The 22569-nt window shown below is 40.1% G+C and overlaps 1 protein-coding gene across 3 annotated transcripts; it reads left to right on the top strand.

Annotated features, from left to right (window-relative positions):
• The first annotated feature begins 276 nt into the window (after positions 1-276).
• On the top strand, positions 277-20807 carry ppp2r5cb (protein phosphatase 2, regulatory subunit B', gamma b). 3 transcript variants are annotated; one of them, XM_028397070.1, is made up of 16 exons: positions 277-393; positions 921-980; positions 3060-3222; positions 11987-12186; positions 14256-14366; positions 14451-14543; positions 14653-14783; positions 14891-14950; positions 15070-15178; positions 15278-15331; positions 15687-15857; positions 16334-16461; positions 16555-16656; positions 16856-16928; positions 17058-17174; positions 18139-20807. In XM_028397070.1, the coding sequence occupies exons 1-16, from the start codon at positions 367-369 to the stop codon at positions 18271-18273; spliced, it is 1734 nt and encodes a 577-aa protein (XP_028252871.1). In that variant the 5' UTR covers positions 277-366; the 3' UTR covers positions 18274-20807. The 3 variants fall into 3 exon arrangements, with proteins under 3 accessions (XP_028252871.1, XP_028252870.1, XP_028252872.1); XM_028397069.1 differs by having other exon boundaries at positions 3057-3222; XM_028397071.1 differs by lacking the exons at positions 277-393; positions 921-980; positions 3060-3222 and adding an exon at positions 8507-8709.
• The last annotated feature ends 1762 nt before the right edge of the window (positions 20808-22569 follow it).

The raw sequence follows: 22569 nt of genomic DNA, 5'->3' as shown, positions 1-22569 counted from the left end.
TGAAATATTCTAGAAGTAACACTACACAGAGGTCCAGCAGTAAATTTAACATTAAAGCCACAATAAGCAATGTAATGCAACTTTAATTTGTATTTTGTGACAATGTATTTTTACAGTGAGTGTGATCATCTCAAATTACAAAGCTGAGGAGACATTGACAGAATGCTGTAATATCCTTCCTGTCACCAGCAGGGAGCTCCCACTGCCTTCTGCTGTCAATCTGAGAAGCTCAAGTCAGCTGACAAACAGCAGCCAATCACAGCGGGAGGACAGGCTGAACCGCCTTGCAGTGTGGTGCCCGGAGAGTTGTCAAGGTTTTGGTTGTGGAGTATCCGAGAGGGGAGCAAGGGCGGCTACGGTTGTACAATGCCGAACAAATCGAAAAAGGATAAGGTGAGTTTGAAAATATCTAAGAGGTTCTCTCGGTAGTGAAAAAAACTCTGCACGAGGTGTATTTCAGTGCATTAATTGATAAGCCGGGCGCGTAACGAAAAATTTAGCTAACAGCGCAGTGTCCCATCCCATTAACGTTAGCCAACCAGCAATCATTACCAGCTAACCGCTGTTTTGCCAACATGTTAGCACCTTTCTGCTACATTGTTTAAATACTTTGCCGTTATTCTGAAGTGAGATAGTATTCTATGAATGCATATGTCTTCCCATAAAACATGTGTGTATAATTGATCTGTTAATTTAATTACTTTCATAAACTGAAATTTAGGGTCGTGTGAATGGTTTTGACGTTAGCTAGCTAGCAGCAGACCTACTACTGTGTTCAAACAGGAGTGCGAGACTGGGTGGGCAGGCGTACTATATTTAGCCTGGATTTATGCAGGGCGGTATTCAATGATTGACTGCTTACTGAGACTGTCAGCTTACGTATTTATTAATATCAAGTAAATACATTTTCCTTCTTCCAGGAGATTCCTAAGCCCGGAAAAGTGGGAAAGAGTGGAGGACAAGAAAATTCGGATCATGAGGTAGGAAGTATGGAATACCTGGTAAACCCTTCTGGAAGTTGTCACTGATGCTGCATTGTGTGACTATGTGTGAAAATGGCCTGTAATATCAGTGCACCAAAACGCAACCAGAAAAAATATGCAAGATGATCCTTAGATGGGATAGGATCATGCCCTGAGGTCATAACTACTGCATGTGATGTGGCAAAAAGGCATCATATTGTATTGTAAATAGTCTTGTTACAGATTCTGGTGCTGTTTGTCTGAGGGTGAAATGATTAAAAAAAGAAAGAAAATGCTGGTAACTATAATACCTGTTCAGAAATGTGAACCAGTATAATTGCCTCCACCATCTCTGTGCTTATATAGTTAGGTTTGGGAGAAGTCATACGGTTCTTCTGTTGTAAAGCAGCTACTCACTGCTGGGGTCAGAGCTGCCAGCAAGGCAATAATGAAGGACGAACTGTAAATTAGAATCTCATGTAGATGCAATGTGCTGTTGATGTGTTTACACGTGACTCACACTGTTACGGACACTGCTGCAGTTATATAATTTCTCAGGGTTGATTTGTTAGTGACAAGGCAAAAAGTTTCAAATCAATAATATCACCAACCTTTGTTAAGAAGTCTGTTATCAACAAAGTAAGTCCACAGGACTTGATGGCAACACTAGAGGATGGTAGCTGTTCTTACAATAAGGAAGTGGTTTCTAAACTCATTAGTGACAGATGATTGCTAGCTCAACAGAGCAGACTGCAGAGAAAGCATCTGTATGTTCCACAACTGATGTGTGTACATGAGACCATATTGACAAATGGATGTGCTAGGATTGCACGATGAAGAATGTGAATACTAGCTAATATGCAATCTTTAATAGATTGTCCTAATGTGCAGTCTGTTAAAAACGGCATTATATTCTGACCTGCCTTTGACTTTCTGTGCTTCTGCCTGAAAAGGTTCAAATCTGTTAAAGGCTACCTTCAGCCCACATGGCAAACTATGTGGGCTGATAGCACAGGCATCTGGACTGAATAATTACTTCACATTATGGCCTGCCTGGTCCTATATTATTTTATGAAGGCTTTTAATGGTCATGCAGTATGGCCTAAATGCACCTGCTGGCAAATATAGATATTTACCTTCATGGACTCATTTTTTACAAAAAAACAAACATGTTGATGCACTTTTTTTCAGGCTTGCTCGCACAGCTGACAGCTGGTTGTGCTGTTTTAAAAGCAAAAGGTAGCTCTCTGTACTAGATTGTAATATGTTGGAAGACTGCCACCACTGGCCTGTGTTTTATTATACTTTGGCTCAACATCAGTTAATTATGACCAATTTGTTGGTCTATTACGTTATTTTGGTGTTTTCACCCAACCAAGCTTGGTTAATAATCCTACATCTTGCTGTATGTTAATTCAAGGTTTTGTTGTGATCTGTTGCAGATCATATCTCAGACTAGCTCACTTTTATTTTCCTCTTTACTAAACAACTTTCTTGTGACACAAGATAACCTCCTGCATGGACTGTAGCCAACTTTAGCTGGGTCTTACATGAATTTGATAAATCCTGTGACTCAGACTCCACACACAGCTCCACAGTGGCATCTGTTAAAGTAAGCTCTGTGCCACCAGGTCTATGTTGAATGTATCCCAGTAGGCAGGTGTGACCAGCTGTGAGGAATTTGCTATATTCAGGTGATAAGGATTAGAGCTAACCCTTCATATTCATGTTTTTAAGCCATTGTTACATAAACAGCTGGTTGGTTTGATAACAGTTTGTTGTATCCTGTGTAAACTTGAGTTCCTCATGCATGTTCTATGTAAACAGTATCTGTACATTGGGTGAACTGTGGTTTATGACCTTAGTTACATAATACTTGACTCTATCTTATTGAGTGGATAGTAACATACCGTATATAATTAAAAAAGCTCCCACCTAGGGCAAGCAATCAAACTGCTTGGTTAGTGGCAATATGCACTAAAAATTAATGAGATTCCTAAAGAGATGCCCACACTCTTTTTCACATTCTGGGTGCCTTTGTTTAGCATAGACATTACCTCAGTGTGTCTAATGTGGGTTTTTCTTTTGTTTCAGCAGAGCTCAAACAGGAAAGCGAGCAACAGTCTTCCTCCCACCACCCAGCTACTAAAGGGGAAGCAGCCAGGTTCACAGACACCTGTCAAAAAGGACAAGAGGCAGAGCTCCTCCCGCTTCAGCTTAAGCAACAACAGGGAGCTGCAGAAACTACCTGCTTTTAAAGGTAAATACCTACAGGACAACATGAAATCCTTTGGCCATAGTAAACCAACAGGCCAGTTCATCACTAGTTATCATTTTGCCCATGGTTGTGGAATTGTAGACAAATTGCCTTTTTAATGGCCAAAAATCATGAATTTAAGACTCAAATTAACTGCTGTCTGGACAAAGATAGGTCCATACCTCACAAAAATATGCACTGAACAAGCACGTACCATTTTACTCACTCTTTCCCTGCTGAAATGTCCATGGACATCAGTCCTCATTTTAATACCAAGCTGAGCATGACGTTACGCAATACGTGGAAACAAACAGAGGACGTACATGGCATGGATTTTGTGCTGGATTTAACCCAAGCATCTATATTTAGTGGTAATCCAGAGATAAAGCTTTAATTCCACAGTCCTTGTGTTTCAGGATGTTGCCAGTGACCAGATAAGAAATGTTTGGCAGCAATACTACTGTTACTTCTCCTTTCTTTTGTTCAGAACTTTAAACATGTATATTGATATTTACTTTAATGACTAATCCCAGTGTCAGCTTAGCACCAGATGGAAAATCAAGGAGTGGACACTGCTGTAAGGCCTCTGGGCATATTGTCAGTGCATGCTGTGTGTGTGTGTATGCATGCCTGAATACACACAGCAATTCAGTCCCCTGTTTTTCCCCAGTACTTTAATAAATAATTATCCAACTTGATGGTGTAAGGAAAACCAATGGCTACAATGGTATTGTTGGCTATTGGGGGAAAATGTAAGTAAGCAATTAAAAAAAAATATTTTAAGAACGATAAGATGATAAGATGCAGTGAAAACATCCTTACATAAACTTTGAAAATACAAATAAACACAAAAAATAAAAACACTGTTTAACTGTTCGGAGACAGTGTTCTTGTTTTAAAAAAGGGTTTTAGTGAAATGTCCCCTGTTGACTATTTTCTAAGTGATACAAAGTTGGGTCATTGGGCATGTGCCTGATAGAGGGGTAGGCAGAAACATCTCCTCAAGGACAGATACTTCCTGAATTGTTAAATTATTTACAACTGTTGCAACAGCAGTGACAAGTTTATGGCACTTATTATTACCCTTGTTGTGGTGAATGTAATATTGTCAGCACACATAAACCCTATCCTTGAGCAAAAACAGCATTCCTTTGTTATTGCTCTCTTTGGAAGACTTGGGCAATACAAAGTCATCTGTTGTTGTGTTGTCATGCTCCAGTCTTCTAGTCTTTTTTTAAGACTTGAAATGAAGGATACACAAGGGGATTAAATCTTAAAAAAATGACTTTATCTCAGTTAGTAGTCACACCAATGAACACAGCTTAAACTCTTGATAACCTGCTCACTTCCCACACCCCAATGTGAGGTTTGGTAACATTCTGCAAAATATTATCCCACAGTGGCCTAGTAGATGTTATCACTTAGTCCTGTCCAAACAGGCTCCTTGCTTGGCCTGTTTTCATTCCAGGCATGTTCACCACCTCCTGATGGTAACACATGTCCGAGAGCCTGTCCTGCAGAGCTACAAAGTTGCGGCAAGACTAAAAACCCTTACCACTAGCAGTTTTTCCCCCCCATGGATTCACTCCATGTCTTTTTTTGTGACAGCAGAGTATATTCATCTGTCCAGATTTTGCATTTAGTTCAACTGCAGTTCAATTGTTTTCTGTTGATGGGAGAGTGGTGTGAGTAACAGCAACTGTGCATGCATTTCGTAAGGTTGTGACAAAATACTCAAACTGTGTCTTGCGTAAATGTTTTCTATATATATCTGAGTGCAGCAATTAGGGAGGAGATGAATGTTCTTCATGTGCATATTCCTTTGTTGTCTGGTGTCAAGTGTTAATGTACATGCCAAAAAGAACAGAACAACAGTTGTTGCCTCTGTATGTGTCCTTGTGTGAAGCAGGAGCTGTCCTGAATATGGCATCTGTCTTGTGGCGTTTGTCGCCACCTGCTGGTCAGAGCATTTGAGCCCATGTTGGCCAACTGTGTCAAAGTTTTTGTATTGTTACGGCAGAAATAGACATTTGTATTTCGTTTTCGCAAAATGGAAGGACATAATCTTTAACAATCTTTATAGGCCAGAGGCCATGCAGTGTATTTGTACACTGTCCGGACCTAAACTTAATAACTTAATGCAGACATCTGATAGGTAGTGATCAGATTAATGCTAAGATTAATTGGTTTTCTTTACTGTCATGTAACAACAATGCAAGCAATAGTCTGGGATATGTTAGCACTTCAACAATCACATCTTGTGGTCCAGCTGTCGGATGCGTGAGACACGAGCTGATATAAAACCTACATGTGGGCAGATGACTGTATAGGGGTAAGTCTGAAACAGCATGGCTAGTCTTTATTGTTTAATGTTGAGTACTGACCTGTAGTGCCTCAAGACAGTGAAATGGTGACAGGCTGAGCTGATACACAGTACCGTAGTTTGAACTTACAACTTGAAGAAATTAAAGGATGTGCTGGTAACATGTTGGTGCCACATACCACAGTGCTCCTTCAGAGGTCTTGTGGAGTCCATGTGTCCAAAGGTCGGAAAATGTTTTGGTAGAGAGAGACAAAAAGAGACAGCAATGACATGAAAATAATATGAGAAGGTTGCGTACTATGAAACTGAGTGTCAGCCATATTTGTAAGATATTAATTGTGCTATAGTTTATGTATAAGAATAATACAGGACAAGGATGCTTGATGTTAATCCAATCTGTTTGGTTAGTTTTGAATAATAGTGTGTGGTAAATTACAATTGGCCGAAGTGATTCCCTGGGCAGGTGCTGGTGAAGGATACAAAAGGGTAAGCCAGGAATTTTAAGAATTATAAGCAATTATATGAATTATAAAATAATTTTAAGAAAATGAAATACTGTGAAAACAATATTACACCCAGTCTCACTTTAGTTAATGTATCATAGTTCTGTGACAGTTTTCTTAGCATTTTTAAATGCAGCAGAGACTTTGAGCTGGTAGTTTAATAACTTTGAATGTGAAAATAGTACAGAGCAATGAATCTGACCTCCCTTATTTTAGGCTTTGTGTATTGTGTTGGAATTGATCTGGAGCTGGATAGAGCTGTGTTTTTTATCAGCAGAAGCTGCTTAAGGGGAAAATTAAGTTCGGCTACTGTTAAAAGAGCCTGTGTCCTCAGCTCTCCAAATAGATCTGAGCCCTAAGCACTTACAGAAGACCATGACATTGAAGATCAGCAGACCTGTAAATGAACCACTCAGCTGTGTATTTCAGGCTCTCCTGCTGCTGTCAGTGATGAGTTTAGAGAAAGCTCTGCTGTAACACAAGAAGGCTCATTTTACGCCCCATTCTGGACAGATTCGTGATGCCTCACAACTTCACCGTCTTTCTGTCCATTGCTAGAAATAGCACAGACATGGAAATAAAAAGCTCAAGCCTGATGAGTGCATGTGCCAAAGAAGCATTTGGAGTGTATTCATAGCATTTGGGCATGTTTAGTGTTATCTTGTCTTGGTCTGAACAACAGATCTTCAGATGGAAGGATCCCCTATGACGAGGCATGGCAAAATAGCAAGAAAGAGCCCTTTATATGATCAGACTAGAAACACTCCACTATTGTAAAGATTTGGATATAGACTTGATGTTAGTTCTTCTTTGTGACTGTCGATCTTTGTTAGAGATCTAGACATAATTGTTTTGTGCAATACAGTTTAAAGACTTACAAGTCAGATATGTATGGCTATTTTTTACCTACTAAAGACTGTGTAGTTAACACTACAAGAAACCTGTGAGAATTTAATGCCACGGGACACCACAGCTTGAACCACCCTAACACATCTGAAACACAAGTGCAAACCCACAAGGAGGAGCTGTGACAAGTTATAACATGTTAAAGAAAACTAGGTGTTTTCTACAAAACTACAAAAAAAGCATATTTTTTAACTAAACCCAAATCTTTTTTTACTGACACATTTTCACAATATTGAGAGGACTTAGTTCCTTGCTTTTTGCTGTGTAGAAAATTATTATATAGGAGTACACCAACATAATCTTTTTAAATTCGGCACATGGAGTAAAGTTTGTAGCCATAAAAAGTAAAAAATAATGCTCAAACTATATTTGTGCTTCATAAAAAGTGAAGCATACACTAAGGTTATTACCCTGGATGCAGGCTCCCTGTTGAATTGCCCTCATTAGTCTGGTAATAAAATGCTAAGCATGATGGGTTATGCAAAGTGTGTTTGAACAGGACTTTACCCTTTTTCAAGGGAAATGTTTGCAAATGGTTACATTTTGCCTATAAATTACTGTTTGTGTTTCATCTAGCACTGCTTGTATATTTTGTTTGTCTTTTGCTGCACAGTTCAAGAAGCACATAGGCTAAGCTGCAGCCCTTTGTCTTGTGTGTGTTCATATGCATTTGCAGTTCTTCCAGTAAAGTGAACCACAAAGCATTCATTGAGACTAGCGCAGCATTTATAATGAAAATGAATGTGACCTGTTGTCCTTAGTAAGGATGTATTGGTTACTGGATGTGCAAGTCATTGAGAGTAATTCTCCTGCCATTGCTTGATTTGCTAAACACTTGTTTGTGAGCAGAGTTTTTCTTCCTAGTCAGCTGTTTGCATAATTGTAGACATGCCCTTCCTCCTGCACAGCTTTACAGTGCAAGGTTTTGTCCCCGGTGCTGCTGAGACAGTGTGCGGCTATCTGCATATCCACATCCTGTGTTGCTCACTTTAGACTTCCTGCCTTCCTGTTTCTCTGTCACATACACCTGGACTCAGGCTGTGCTCCTGGAGAGCCATCTGTCATGCAAAGACTCACAGATATACTCATAAACATGGCACACATAACAAATGGTCACATACTTAAAAAATATATCCTGCATATATTAAGCACACATCATTGCTGAACATACACTCTTAATGTATATTTTGATGTCATTAGATACATTCTTTGCATTATGGTGTTTTATTCATAAATGAAAAGGGTTATTTTATTTCCTCTGGTTCCTGTGAGCTGCCTACTTGATGGATAGTATTATTATTCTGTGTATTTATAAATGTTTCAAAGCGGACTTAACAGAAATCAGATCTGCAGTTTGTACTTTTTTGTACTCTTGACAGATGTAGCTTCTCTGGCTCCAATCACAGCAACTGTTCCACCCCTTTCCTCTCAGCACACCAGCCAATCCCTTCCCTCATGTTTACTTATTCTGACAGCCCGCCCATGTGATTGCAGCCAGCCAACTGGGTGGCTGCTGTGGGGGATGACATCACTAACTAGCTGGTTCCCTCCAGCAGCAGGGGAGCTTCATTTTCTGCTCTGAGTGTTCGTGCTAAAATGGAGGCTGGCTCCTCGCCTTAGCCTGGGCTGCCCTCTTCTCCCCTGTCTCCTGCCTCAGCTCACTGATGTTGGCATGTACTAGAGCTACCAGTGGGATGGTTCTGGATGCATCGAGCTCCAATGGGCCTTTCCAGCCTGTGGCCCTTATGCATTTTAGAGGTGAGAATAGTAAATCTTCCTCTTCTGCTACTCTGTGTGTGTTTCAAGGGGAGATGAGTTACAGTGGTGTTGAAATAAAGCAGATTGAGCTTTATGCAAGAAATTTGGAAATGAGATGACTTTTCTGGAAGTTGGTGCAAGAGACTAAATGCTCCTATCCTCTTAGTGTTGTTGGCATGAGTATTTTGGGGAGAGGAAGTGTCTGATTGTGTATGTATGTCAACAAGGAAGGGTTTTGCCAAGGCATTGCATAGCTTCGCTTCAGTCAGGGAGGGAGGGCAAGAGAGTGAAAAAGAGTGCTATTTTTTAAAGTCACCCCTCCCCCATCAAGTCTATTGATGTCATAGGAAGTCAGGTCAAAGCTTGTGGTTTGTTTGTTTGTGTCTTTATTGTATGGGACATGCGTATCTGTTGTAACTTGACACATATTGTATGTTGAAATGGTCTGTGTGTTGCTGTATCTCTACTGGCCTGCTGGGTTACTATTTACTCAGACATGCTTGGAGCTGGGACCTGCAAGTGTGCTGGACTGAGCGTGTACACAGATCTTTACTCCAGATTAATGAGATTAAGTGCCTCTTTTTGCAACTTGTATTTAGTAATATTACTGAAAAGTTTGGCTTGTAACATTGAAATGCGCAGCGAAAATTGTGTCAAGTTTCAGTGCAAAACCACCTTTCCTAGTTTGCATGTGATGTCCTGTGTCTCTATTAATACAGGCTAAGAACAAAGTATTCCCCTTTGGTGACGTTTTTATTAATCACTTTATTACATATTCTGCACTAGTCACTTCTGGATTTGTGTTCATGACTGTCTTCCTGTGTGCAAGCAGGAGCCCACAGATGAGCAAAGGTTATTTTCCCATCCATGCAGAGATGCCTGTGTGTGAAGTCTGCAGTTTCACAGCACGTCTCTTAATATTTTAGGCCTGTTCAGAAACCCTAGTGCTGTTGTGTAACAGGAGCTGGTAGAACTCTTGGCACTCAAAGGCTGGTAAGATGAGGTGGACCAGTGTTTATTCTCAGCAGAAAAATGCACAAATGTTTTTACACATGTCAAATGACTTCACTATACGCAGCTTTATATTACTTCTTAAAGGCCCTGTATGGCACCGAAATAATGAACAGGCTGCTGAGCGGTAGTGCTGCAATTGAGACGCAAATTGAAAGCAAGCTAGGCCATATGTTTTATGGCCTAGCTTCACTGTGGAGAACTAATAGAAGCAGGAATACAGAATACAAGCTACACACAAGCAGCTGTATTTTGTGTTGTGTGTTGAATACAATTATTATAGAAAGTCTGTATGATGGTGCCCTGGATTGAGATGCAGCTCTTTCAGAATCAACAGCTTGACCCATTTCAGCCTCACTAAGCATCAGTACTTTTGATAACATTTTAACATTTCTTATACCAAAGTCCTATGCTGATTATGGCCTTACACAAACTTGTAGGCCACCTGCAAGTTTATGAATACCTTGATCAAACATCGACTAGTACTAAATGGCTCATAGTTCTCCAGACAATCTTTAATGGTTACTAAAGGCTGACTATTTAAATATTACAAAATGTCACCTCAAGCCAAAATAGTAGCAAGACTAAGCCCTTGTACAGACTGTGTATTCATATGCAAGTCATATGAGTCTGTGACTTGTGTAGAGAATCTGTAGTTTTACTCGTAGTTTTATGCGTAACTTTTACTTTGAAGGTGAAAGGTCCATTGAATCAGTAATATGGACTTCTGTTACTCTCTTATTGGTGTTTGTGCAAAGCATCTGTCATGTCTTTTACTGGCTGTGACTTTGGGTTGTGTGGTACACACTTAATTTCTTAATTCAGCCAAGAGTGTGTTTACCACTCCTCTCTGCACCATGTGCTCTATACGTGATTTGAGGTTAAAGTAAATGTCACCGCAGAGTTTAATGAGAGTTTCAGTGACGCTTTTTCAACCAAGTTGTGAATCTTTGAAATGTTACCAACATTATTGTTCTGAATACTAAGGCTGTACTGTAATATCTCATATCTAGCTATATTCCAGTCCCAGTTCGTTGAACAGGAGAACAGAAAAATGTTCCTTGGCAGTAACCTCTGCATTTATTTGCCTTATTAAAAAGTGATGGAGACTGATTGTGTTTAGGTTTTTGCTTTACTCCCAGTAGGTATTCCATTTTTTAACAAGGTCATTTTGGCTGACACATCCTTCGCCCACAGCTAAAAGATCAGAAAATCAGCAGCATATGATTCCAGTGTAGCAGCAGCCTGCCTGCATCTTTGATTAGCAGTGGTCACCCCCTGGTCCAAAGTCCTGTCTGTGTCTGCAGTCACCATGGTGATGTATGGTACACATGCAGATTGTTAATGGGCAGAAAAAACTGACTCATCTGTCTCAGGCTGTGGCAAACCGATTAATGCAGCCCCATAGGTAGGTTTGATTTAATGTCACTAGTCCTATGAGCGCATATTCCCTTTTCTTCGTTTCAGGGTACTTTCTGTAGTTCAGCAAAGAGCCTACCGGTAATTTGTGATTTGCAAGAGGAGCTGTTTTTATTTTGTTATTTCTCATAGGCCGCTACTGACATTTAATAATAATGTAAAAACAGTAAAGAAAGTGGATACAATTTAGTGCAATAAAGATTGATTATTGTAATGTAGTCCTTCCCAAAAAAGCTTAGTGCTTCCTGAGTACTGTCAACAAACATAGGTTCCTGTAGCTTTAGCATAGTTCTGAAGTTACTTTACTCTTATGGCTTTACAGCTTTGATGTGTGCGTTGGGTCGGCATTTCATGCCCCCACAGAGTAGCTGTTGTCTCTGTGTGACAGTATTAAGTATCAATGTTTTTCACCTTTTATGCATTTATTCAGGGCAGCTGCTGACAATTCATGTAGTTTTTTTCTGTGGCACGAGGAGCTGTACGGATCTTGTTAATTTCAAGTTAATAATGACACACAAACAGGTGTGGCTCCATATTCCCAAAGGCTAATTTAGAGCCTCTGCATCATTCATGGAGTCATAGCTCTGCCTTTGAAATGCAAAATATTGATTTCACATTTGCATTTTAATTTTTTATTTATTTTTTAAGCTTGTCAACCAAACTTTTGTGCATATAAGTATTATTTCATCATTGCCTTTAACTGCTTGTATATTCAGGGATGATAAAATGGTTGTTGTTCAGTTGTGCATGTTCCCTCACATATTGTAATCATCTTGCATGTTACTGCTGTCCTATGCTATACTGCAGCTCTCTTAAATCGAGCCTTCTTTTCATTTTTGTTTCCTAGACGTTCCCCCTGCAGAGCAGGAGAAGCTCTTCATCCAGAAGTTGCGTCAGTGCTGCGTTCTCTTCGATTTTGTCTCAGACCCACTGAGTGACCTAAAATGGAAGGAGGTGAAACGAGCAGCGCTGAGCGAGATGGTGGAGTACATCACCCACAACAGGAACGTCATCACCGAACCTATCTACCCAGAGGTGGTTCACATGGTCAGTATTGAAACGCAGTGAATTAGGGGTTTGTCATTCAACAGACAGTTTTATTATTTAATCAAAAATTCTGATTATTTCTGCACTAGTTCCACACACGAACAGACTCATGTTCACTATCTCACTGCTGTACACCATTCACCCAGGAAGACTGGAAATCCTGTATGGAGAATGACTGTGCTTGTCAGGTTGTACTAGTTTAGTTTATAATTAGCAGACTAAGACTTTCTTTGAGGACAAAAACTACAGACGATTAGGAAATACTGTTGTGAAACAGAGTTTTACTCTAAACATCCAGGCGTCCATCTTAAGACTTCATGCTTTACTTAGTTGGGTCCCAAGCAATACACTCAGGATGTGAAGTCGACTAAAAAAAACACTTGAGGATTTTATGTGTCTGGTTTCTAGACTGAAAAGCAATCACAGTCAGTACATTGTACCTAATGCTTTTATTCCCACTATCTGTGAAGAAGCCTGAGAAGAGCTCTTGTGTCAACTGCCAGAAATGAAATTATTGTATTTTTTTGACTTATCACTGATTCACAGGAAAGTCAATGAGCATCACTGACCTCAGTCTGAACCTAAACATTTGTTGAACTGTTTAAAATCTTTAAATCATTGCAAGATATTTAGTGATAAATTATTGTTTCCCATCACTTAGGTTTGTTTGTCTAAAGATTTTGTACCCTCCACTTGTTTGGGTTGGAAGCCGTGGCCATTGAGCCTTGAGTGTATGATTACTGGACATGTGTTTCATTAATATTGTGAACTAGATGTGTTCACTGTGCCAGATTTGCTTTCTCATGCCAAATTACAAAGCCTTTGATGTTAATCAAAGCCCTGCCTCAATGCCACATGGTAAACTGCAGATGATCAAGGTGCAAATGTCCCTCCATCCTCGTTGTCAGGGCTTCATTTGATGAATGCAGCCGAAAATGCAACTGAGGTGCAAAATCAGCATAAAAATATACTCTCATTGCTGGGAGCCCTGTTTCCCTGCCCCCTTAAAGATGAGGGTTCTTTGAAGTCCACTGCTAGCTTTCATCATCAAAGTATGGAGACTGACATGGCAAACTCCTCTATGGCAATAAAGAGTGTATTCTTATGTTAACACTGTACGCACAATTTTCTCCCACAAGGCCTGGATCTTTCAGGCCATGCTTGTCGCTTCACCGTTTGAGCTTGAGAACAATATTTTAGGAGACCTTTGGATGACACGGCAGTAGTTGTTCCATTAGTCCTATTCTCTGAGGGGGGAAGTAAGAAAGGTTTCTGCTAAGAACATAAACATGATGGTGAGTGACTGTGCCCTGACCTCTGGTCATCTGAGTTCTCCTGGGACTTTCTAAATGCACTGTCTTGAAAGTGAGAATAGACTTGAAGGAAAAAAACAGATGGATCCTTCCCAGTTGGAACTTGTCATACTGTTGCAAGCACAACAGAGAATTTTCAACAATTTGATTTATTCTGACGTTCACAATGAAATATTAGGTATTTTGAGGTCAGGTTGATATTTTGGGTATAGTGGATTATTTTTTAGTAGACAGCTTAGCAGTTCTCACAAGAGCAAGATAGAATCTGTTCATAAATTGGCTTGCAGAGGCTCTAGTTTTGTTTTGATGTGCATTTTTATGTTGATGTTTGCACTTGCATAGCAGCCATATCACACAGTTTTTGTTTATTTTGGTTTAGAGGCTCTCCTTTTTCTGTTAGATTATGCTACTTAGTTCTCCTCTTATTAAATATTTCTCGGTACTGTGGAATTAATTATCAGTAAACAACCCAATTGGCTTCTCAGGCACTGTGTTTTTGAAGCAAACAAACGTCTTTTGTTGGACTGACATGTGTTTTCCAGACTTTGGTAATAGCTGTAATGGCTGTAACACTAAATGCAATGTTGCTGCGCTATTCATCCATCACCGAGAATGAATAGCACATATATGGTTCATAGAGAAATAAAAAAAATGTGGAAATTAGATTTTTTTGGGGGGTGAAGTGTTAGGTCAACTAAGAATTTTTGCAGTTTCTGGAATTAGTTAAACTCTCTGTCTGTTTTGTCTTGTCCCCAGTTTTCTGTGAATATGTTCAGGACGTTGCCGCCATCATCCAACCCCACTGGTGCCGAGTTTGACCCAGAGGAAGATGAGCCCACACTAGAAGCTGCATGGCCACATCTACAGGTACACTGTCAAGAAGTTGCGTTCAGTGTAAAGAATCCTGTCTGCTTTCAGACACACTCACAAAACTCTGCTCTTCTTTCTCAGCTCGTCTACGAGTTCTTCCTACGGTTCCTAGAGTCAACAGACTTCCAACCAAACATAGCCAAAAAGTATATTGACCAGAGGTTTGTAATGCAGGTAAGAAAAATTTAGTGTGCACGGCTTTAACAAATGTTTGAGGGGAAGAAGGTTCTGTATTCACTTCTCAGTCTGATTTGTGTTGCAGTAACCCCCTTTTTCTTCTCAGCTCTTAGAACTGTTTGACAGTGAAGACCCCAGGGAAAGAGATTTTTTAAAGACCACTCTGCATCGCATCTACGGCAAGTTCCTGGGCCTGCGAGCGTACATTAGGAAACAGATCAATAACATATTTTATAGGTGAGTGTTTTCTAGTCGTACTTGCTACTCGACATAATTTCGTTAATTTTGTTAGTTTGTTAAATGCGTCGACATGATGAACCCATATGTCTGATGCTATATTTCAGGTTCATTTATGAAACTGAGCATCATAATGGAATAGCAGAATTACTGGAAATTCTAGGCAGGTAAGCAGCCGGTCTTCATGGTTCTGCTACACTTCAGTTACATTAACAAGGCTTGTTATTATTGATTATACGCAGATTTACAGTACAGTGGAGCAATTGCTTCCCTTTCTTTTTTACAGCATAATCAATGGCTTTGCATTACCATTGAAAGAAGAGCACAAGATCTTCCTGCTGAAAGTCCTACTGCCTTTACACAAAGTCAAGTCTCTCAGTGTATATCACCCACAGGTAGGTACTTTGCCTTGTTGTGAGGAGATGATATGACATCAGTGTTCATCTTTATGTGATACTGTTGGAGGTAAAGCATGCTGTGTCTTTGTTTACTAGCTGGCCTACTGTGTGGTACAGTTCTTAGAGAAGGATAGCACGCTCACAGAACCGGTAAGATTTAATCACTAATTATTGTTTTGTCTTTTATGTTGTAATTGAATTACCCTTGAATATCCTGTTCAGCATCAGTTAATTTCAATATAACCCCAAGGAGTCTTTTTCCAAAGTCAGTGTTTTGGTATCTAATGAGAAAATTGCTCTGTGGTTGTGGAGCGTAGTGCATAAATTATATTATTTTCTAATATATATTATAGCAGAATAATATGTGACTCATTTTAAACTGAAATCTTAACAAACGGGTTCAAAATAAGGTCTAAGTATCGATATGATGTTAACAAATATTACATTGATTATAGTGCTGGTCTGTAAAGACATTCTTCTCTGTCCTGTTTGTGTGTGTGTGCAGACAGTTATGGCTTTGTTAAAGTATTGGCCAAAGACGCACAGTCCAAAGGAGGTGATGTTCCTCAATGAACTGGAGGAGATACTGGACGTCATCGAGCCATCAGAGTTTGTCAAAGTCATGGAGCCCCTCTTCAGACAGCTGGCCAAGTGTGTGTCAAGCCCACACTTTCAGGTCTGCTCTCCATTTTAGAGCCTGCTGATGTGGTTTTTAGGGGTGTGTTCACACTTTAGGTTTATGCACTACATAAGCAGACTGAAACGTGTTGAGCGTCTGTGAATATATAAGTGCTGTATTCATATTATATATATATATATAATATGAATACATCACAGATGAGAGACTTCTAAGCAAACCAGGGTTGCGTCTTTTCATATCACAAGATGCAACCCTGAAAGTCATGTGATTTGACAGCATAATAAGATCAGTGTATGCCAACCAAACAACATGAGGAGGATAAACATGGAGCAGTAAGGGCCAACAAACTGATTTTGATTATACAAAAAATGGCAGAGTACATTGAGCTCAACATACAAAACCAGACTACAAGTGTGAATACATTCTTAGTTCACTGTACTGTAAGTGTGGTTGCTACTTTTTGCCGTCTGTGTGTATACTCTCTGTAACTTTGCCACAAACTGTGTTGTCAGGTGGCAGAGCGAGCTCTGTACTACTGGAACAATGAGTACATCATGAGCCTCATTAGTGACAATGCTGCCAAGATCCTGCCCATCATGTTCCCAGCCCTTTACAGGAACTCCAAAACCCACTGGAACAAGTGAGTGTCTGCTCAGTGTTCCCCCGTGTCTGTGTTTTTTTATCTTATAATGGGTTGTGGTGATGTTACCTGTGGTAATATTTGTGTCTGCAGGACAATTCATGGGCTGATTTATAACGCTCTCAAACTCTTCATGGAGATGAACCAGAAGCTGTTTGATGACTGCACTCAACAATTCAAAGCAGAGAAAAGCAAGTGAGTCACCAAGTTAGATATCACAGAGATTTCCAGACATCAAACAAAACACAGACATCATTGGAGATGGAAAACAATGACAAAGCGGATAAGTAAACAAAACCACAAACTCAGAGTTTTGTCGTGTGTGTGCATCTTGTAAGTAAAACTTTCCGTCTGAAGAAGTCTCATGATGTAACGGTTTTGTTTTGTTCCTCAGAGAGAAAACCAAATGGAAAGAGAGAGAAGAAGCTTGGCTGAAGATTGAGAATCTAGCAAAGGCAAACCCACAGGTGAGCAAAGAACCTTTCACCCAGCTGATCCATTCTTCCCACTGGTTGAAACTCAGTATGTAATCAGTATCTGAACAAAATCTTGCTTCACAGTTTTTCATAATGTCTCATTCTCTTCTTCCTGTCCAGTTCCTGACGTACGTCGACGGCCCAGGATCAGGCAGTCCGATGGACATGGAAACAGATGGGCCCATGCTGGACGATGTTGGTGTTCTAAAGAAAGCGATGGAGGAGGAAGCCACACAGGTCAGTGTACAGTGTAGCAACCATGAAGGGAAAAAATGTAAAATGAAAGAAGTCAAGGAAAAAATATTTCATTGTGGTTCAATGGCTGCCTCCGTTAAAGTATGATGTGTTGATAATTAGGCCGTGCTGTCTCGTCTTGGGTGACATTCAGCCTTATCAGGGTGTGGACGAATATTTGGCATTTGCAACAAGGGAGAGGTGCTAGGATTCATGGTGCATGTATTATTTCCACTGAGAGCACTGGCTCGGTATGACCTGTGCTTCAGCAGACGGATAATGAGCTGTTTCATCCATCATGCTGTTCCTCCGCAGCATCCTGAAATGCATTTCTTTCCTGATAAGTTTTCAGGAAAGGCTTTATGTTCTCTGCAGTTAGGAGGAGAAAGTAGCATATGACAGATCCTGTCAGCACACTAGTACCTCTGTATGTATTTATTTAACTTGTTGTGCTTTTTATATTTTATCTGATGTTTTTATTTATTATATATTTGTCAGATTTTGTAAATTGCTATTTAAGTAAACGTTGCTTGCTAACCCACTCTGATCAGAGGCACTCAGCAAATATAAACCTTTCGATTGGTGTTTAAAAAAGACGCATAAGGATGCTCACTTGTTCAGTGACCATCAACCTGTGCCACAGTTGTTTACATTTACTGTGCAGTCGATTTTGCCTTTTTTTGTTGTTTTGTTTTTGTCAAGTTCTTACAATCTTACAATTTATTATAGGTCTATTTTATTTTGATGAATATATAATTTTATTATCACTTCATGTTCAAGTACAAAACATTACTTATCTGGTAAATAATTTGATCATTTCGATAATTTGTGTTTTCATTGTAAAATTGTGTATTGTTTAATCCCATAGTTGGTCAGATATAATAGTCACTCAACACTTCAATGTGTCAGACCACCTTCAGTACAGAATCTGTGACAATTAGTCCGACATTAATGTGTCTGTGTCCAGATCCAAAGAGATCAGCGCAGAGAACGCCCTTTGATGCGGAGGAAATCAGAGCTCCCCAAAGACATCTCAACTGTCACAGCGCTGGAGTTACACCGAAGAGCCGAGGAAATGTTGACAACGCACGACGGCCACTAAAGAGACCACCTCAGATCCAGCACAAACCAGCAGCAGCAGCAGCATCCACAGAGGAACCACAGGCTCACAGAAGGCCAGCACAACAACAGTATCTCAATCCAGCTCAGCACAACACCGAACTGAACAGTCCTAGCTCCACCTGACACACAAAATCAGCCTGGTTAGGTTTTTTTGGGACATGCGGTGCCTTATCCCCCTGTCCCCGCCCCACTTGGTCTGTAGAGTGACCACAACACCAACCATTTCCCAAGCTTCACTTCTAATATACTGTAATGTCTTTGCTCCTCTTCCTTCCCCAGTTTTCTCTTTTCCTGTCCTCTACGCTTGTGTTTTTGGGGTAGTGTGCTGCCCCCTCGTGGTCATATTCTCAGGTGTTCCATTGGTGTGTGAGCGGTCTTCTCTTCTTGCCTCTATAGATGTCAGGTGCTTGCACAAAAAATATGAGCCCACCCCAACTGTTGCCTCCACAGAGGACTTTTTTAGTTAAAAAAAAAAACAAAACATCAGTTGGTGAGACAATGTCAGCTGTTTCTATAAACTTTATATTTTTCTCTTTAACATTCTCAAACTAAACAGCTGTTTATATTTTTCCCTGTGTGGTGTATTAGGAGAGTGAGGTCCCACCTTCTTACCTACCCTGTCATTTTGCTTCCGTCTGCTCATTCAATGATCATTCAGTTTATCTGGAGATCAATTCATCAAACACTGCTTGCCTGACTGAGGTCCAGGTTTACATCTAACACATCTTGTTCTGCCCAGTTTGGTGCCAACATCTTGCTCTAATTTAGCCCCTTAAAATAAGGCTTTCATTGTGTTGGCAATAAATTAGCACAGGTTGCAGGTTGTGTCTGTTGCTCGGATAGTTGATTACACATTCAGAACCATTTTAGTGGTCTCTGGTTTGCTGCACCAGTTAGATGAAAGGGGAATGTGGGTTTTATTTATAGTCACCCGTTCTCATCCAGCCATTGTAGGAGTGTGTTAAACATGGTCATTAACATTCAGTACAAGTCGGTGTCATTCCTGTGAGGCTTACGTGAGGTCAGAGAGATGTAGTTGCCTGTCTGGGATTGACACAGTGTTGCTGTGTGTTGAAAAGTCATACAGGGGCAGACCCTGTGCTGATTTTTCTACTCTTCTCAAGTAAGACCCTTTTTATTTATGAAACACTGGGTAGAGATTGCTTCATAGAGGAGGAGGTATGTTTGGTTTGTAGAGGTCAAACATAAGCCTTTCGTTTCACAGTGCCTTTAGTCTGAGGGGGATATTTGCTCTGCTGAGAATGGAGAAGTAGTGCGAAAGCTGCGTCATTTAGAAAACGTAACATAGGTTTCCAGAAGATGTGTTCAAGTCTGTGCTTGCCACATCTGCAGCTGCTTGGACTCTTAGCACATGCCTTGTTGAAGTGACATAGTAGATTTATTTGTGGGAAAAAGAGAAACTAGAGGCAGCGTGGTCGCCCCAAACCACTTGCAATGAAGCACTTCCTGATAAAACTTGAAAGAAAATAAAAACTCAACTGAAAAACAACAAAGTAAAGAATTGAAATCCATGATGCTGTTTGTCTTGGTGTGTGGGGTCACCTCTCCGTGGTGCCTGTTGTTAAGAGCTAGCCTCCACAGGAGGAAACATCTCCCATCATAAGCTTTCCTTACCCCCGCCCCCCACTCTCCCCCCTCCTCTGCTGTCCCGTTTAACTATTGACTTTCATCATTTTCCCGCTGAGACCTGCGCACCCCCTTTAGTTAAAAGAAAAACCTACTGTCCTGTAGGGATTGTTTGGACATCAGTTCGATCTGTTCTGGATGCTTGCGAGTCCTTTATGTCGTCGTCTTACTCTTCCTTTGCCTGCAGAACCTCGTCATCAGTGTTTCAGCTGAATGTGCAAATTGTAAATAATACATCCATTGTCTTTATGTTTGTCTTGAAGAACAACAGCTACCGAGGTTCCTCCTCCACCCCGGCTATTTCAGTGTATGTAAGTGATTCCATCCCTTCAGTAATCTGCAGCCTCTGATTGTCATGTGCTGGAGGAGCACAGTGTTAGTTGGTGACTGCTGTTCTTCTTGAAATAGCTTTAATATTTGGCTTCTTTGGAGCTCCTTATTTTAAATAAGCTTTGTTTTCTTGTTCTTTTTTTGCAAGTGTCCTTTAGTATAACTCTATATACTAAAAGGCTTCATCTAATATTGTACATAATGTACTTTTATGTTATATCTATTATTAAATGGTAGATTTCATATTTTGTACAAACTACCCCGTGTACAGAATACAGAGTGTATTAGCAGACGGTTGGTATGTGGCACAGAGTTCAACACATGTAACTATTTACATTTAGAAACCATATAGAGTTTGGATAGTTTTTTATCTTTGTAATCAGACATCTTTTCTGTTTCGTTCTTTTCACCTTCAGACATGTGTTGATCCTTACATGAGCTTTTTGTGTGTGCTTTTATCCAAATCTCCAGTGGTGTATATCTATCTATATACAGCAAATAAAGAGAACATGTGAGTTTTATATTTTCATCCTAAAAAAAAAAAAAAACTTTGTTGAGTCATTATTCGTCATAATCGGTCTCCTTCATCTTTGCAGTGACACCGTTAGCATGATAGTAAGGATGCACTGTGTTTGTTCCTTCTAATTGCAGAAAACAAAAGGTCTTTCATGTAGTGGAATAAAAATACTTCATAAAGGTGGATAATTTGATTTGTGGTGATGGAGGAATGCTCACTGCGTGTAGCACCTCTGCTATTAGTTTCTGGCCCTCAGACTTTAAAGGCCCTCCTGTTCACTTGCTGATGTGTCTTTATTTACATACTGCACGGAGGACACAGTCAACTTATCCAGTCTCTGACAACATGCCAATATGCATCAGTTCTTAATGTCTGTTTTGTCAGCCACTTCACAACACATCTACCTGGTGGCCTCAACCAGTCTTTTGGCAGAATACTGTGTTTAAATCAAACAATAGTGAGGCTATACCAAAAAAGGAGGCAAAATTAAGTTTACTAAAAGAAATAAAATAACTTCCATTTGATATTTTTGAAAGTCTACATAATGTCTCGCCAACAAAACTCAGATCATGTGACCCAAGACCCGAGAGTGTGTTCAGACGATGCTAACAGTAGAAACGATTGTATTCAGATCATTTATGCTGAATGAGGCAGTCATGCATCTGTCAGAGCCCAAAGACTGTGCAGTACATCTGGGTAGAGTGCTCCCTCACAGTTAGGATGGTACAGGTGAGGTGAATCAGCAGTCCTTTGGTGACACCTGGTGGACAAAAAAGGGAAACATTTAAAATGTTAAACGTCATCTTAACACAGCATAGGTTTTACTGACACTGCTGCCCACCAGGTTGAAATACATTAAAATGTAGTGTTTAAATGCATCTTCAGCTGACAGAAAAAAACATCAATGATCAATGACTCGTTACAGTAATGAGTACAATTCCCTTTGTATTTACAGTAAATATTGACCTATTATTTAGTGTTGCACAAGCAAATATATGTTCAGTTATTATTCCAATAAATGGTATTATTTATATACTCAGCCTTGTTGCATTGAGGTGAGTTACCTAATGTGGTAATCCACTCCTGAGTAAAGTGGCATTATATTCTGATTTCAATACACTCATATTTTCATACTCCATCATCTGAAGGCCACCAGTTGCTTTCCTTTAGGAGATGTTGCTAGGAACCTGAACCCCTCTTTAAGGTGCTTTTATCTGAGGTCACTTAAGTTCCTCTTTTCATTTGAAGACAACAGCGAGGAGGTTTTGGCACTCACCCACTCTCTTGTGTCTAGCACCCCTGCTGGGTCCTGCACTGAACCCAAACAATCCTTGCGGGGATTTAGAAAACTAATAGACTTACACGCATTTGTCGCCACCTGAAACATGGCTACTGCCGCTGTGACGGTGACACGGTGAAAAAAGACGCCGCGTCAATTATTGATCATGCGTGTGCCTCATTACTGCAAAGATTTCAACAATTCCACAGATGCAAATCAAGCCTACATTTCTTTATTTACTGTAAACATAGAAAATGTTGTAGCATAATAGCCTTTGCCCTCAAATGCCTCTCTTAATGAGGATGCTGAAAAAGAAACAAACATTTGCCTCATTATCAACACACTGTATCCCAATTATCTGAAAGGAAATATTCCTCAGGGCTGGATGCGTCACTGAAAATCAAAATACGTCAGTGTTTTTTTTGTGGGTGGTTAAAAGCCTCTGTGTATCTCCCTCTCTCCTCTCTCAGATAAGGTCACATGGGTTCAGTGTTTTTGCCTGC

The sequence above is a fragment of the Parambassis ranga genome, chromosome 24 (genome assembly GCF_900634625.1).
Source record: "Parambassis ranga chromosome 24, fParRan2.1, whole genome shotgun sequence".
Classification (NCBI taxonomy): Eukaryota; Metazoa; Chordata; class Actinopteri; family Ambassidae; genus Parambassis; species Parambassis ranga.
This window is presented reverse-complemented; position numbering and strand designations above follow the sequence as displayed.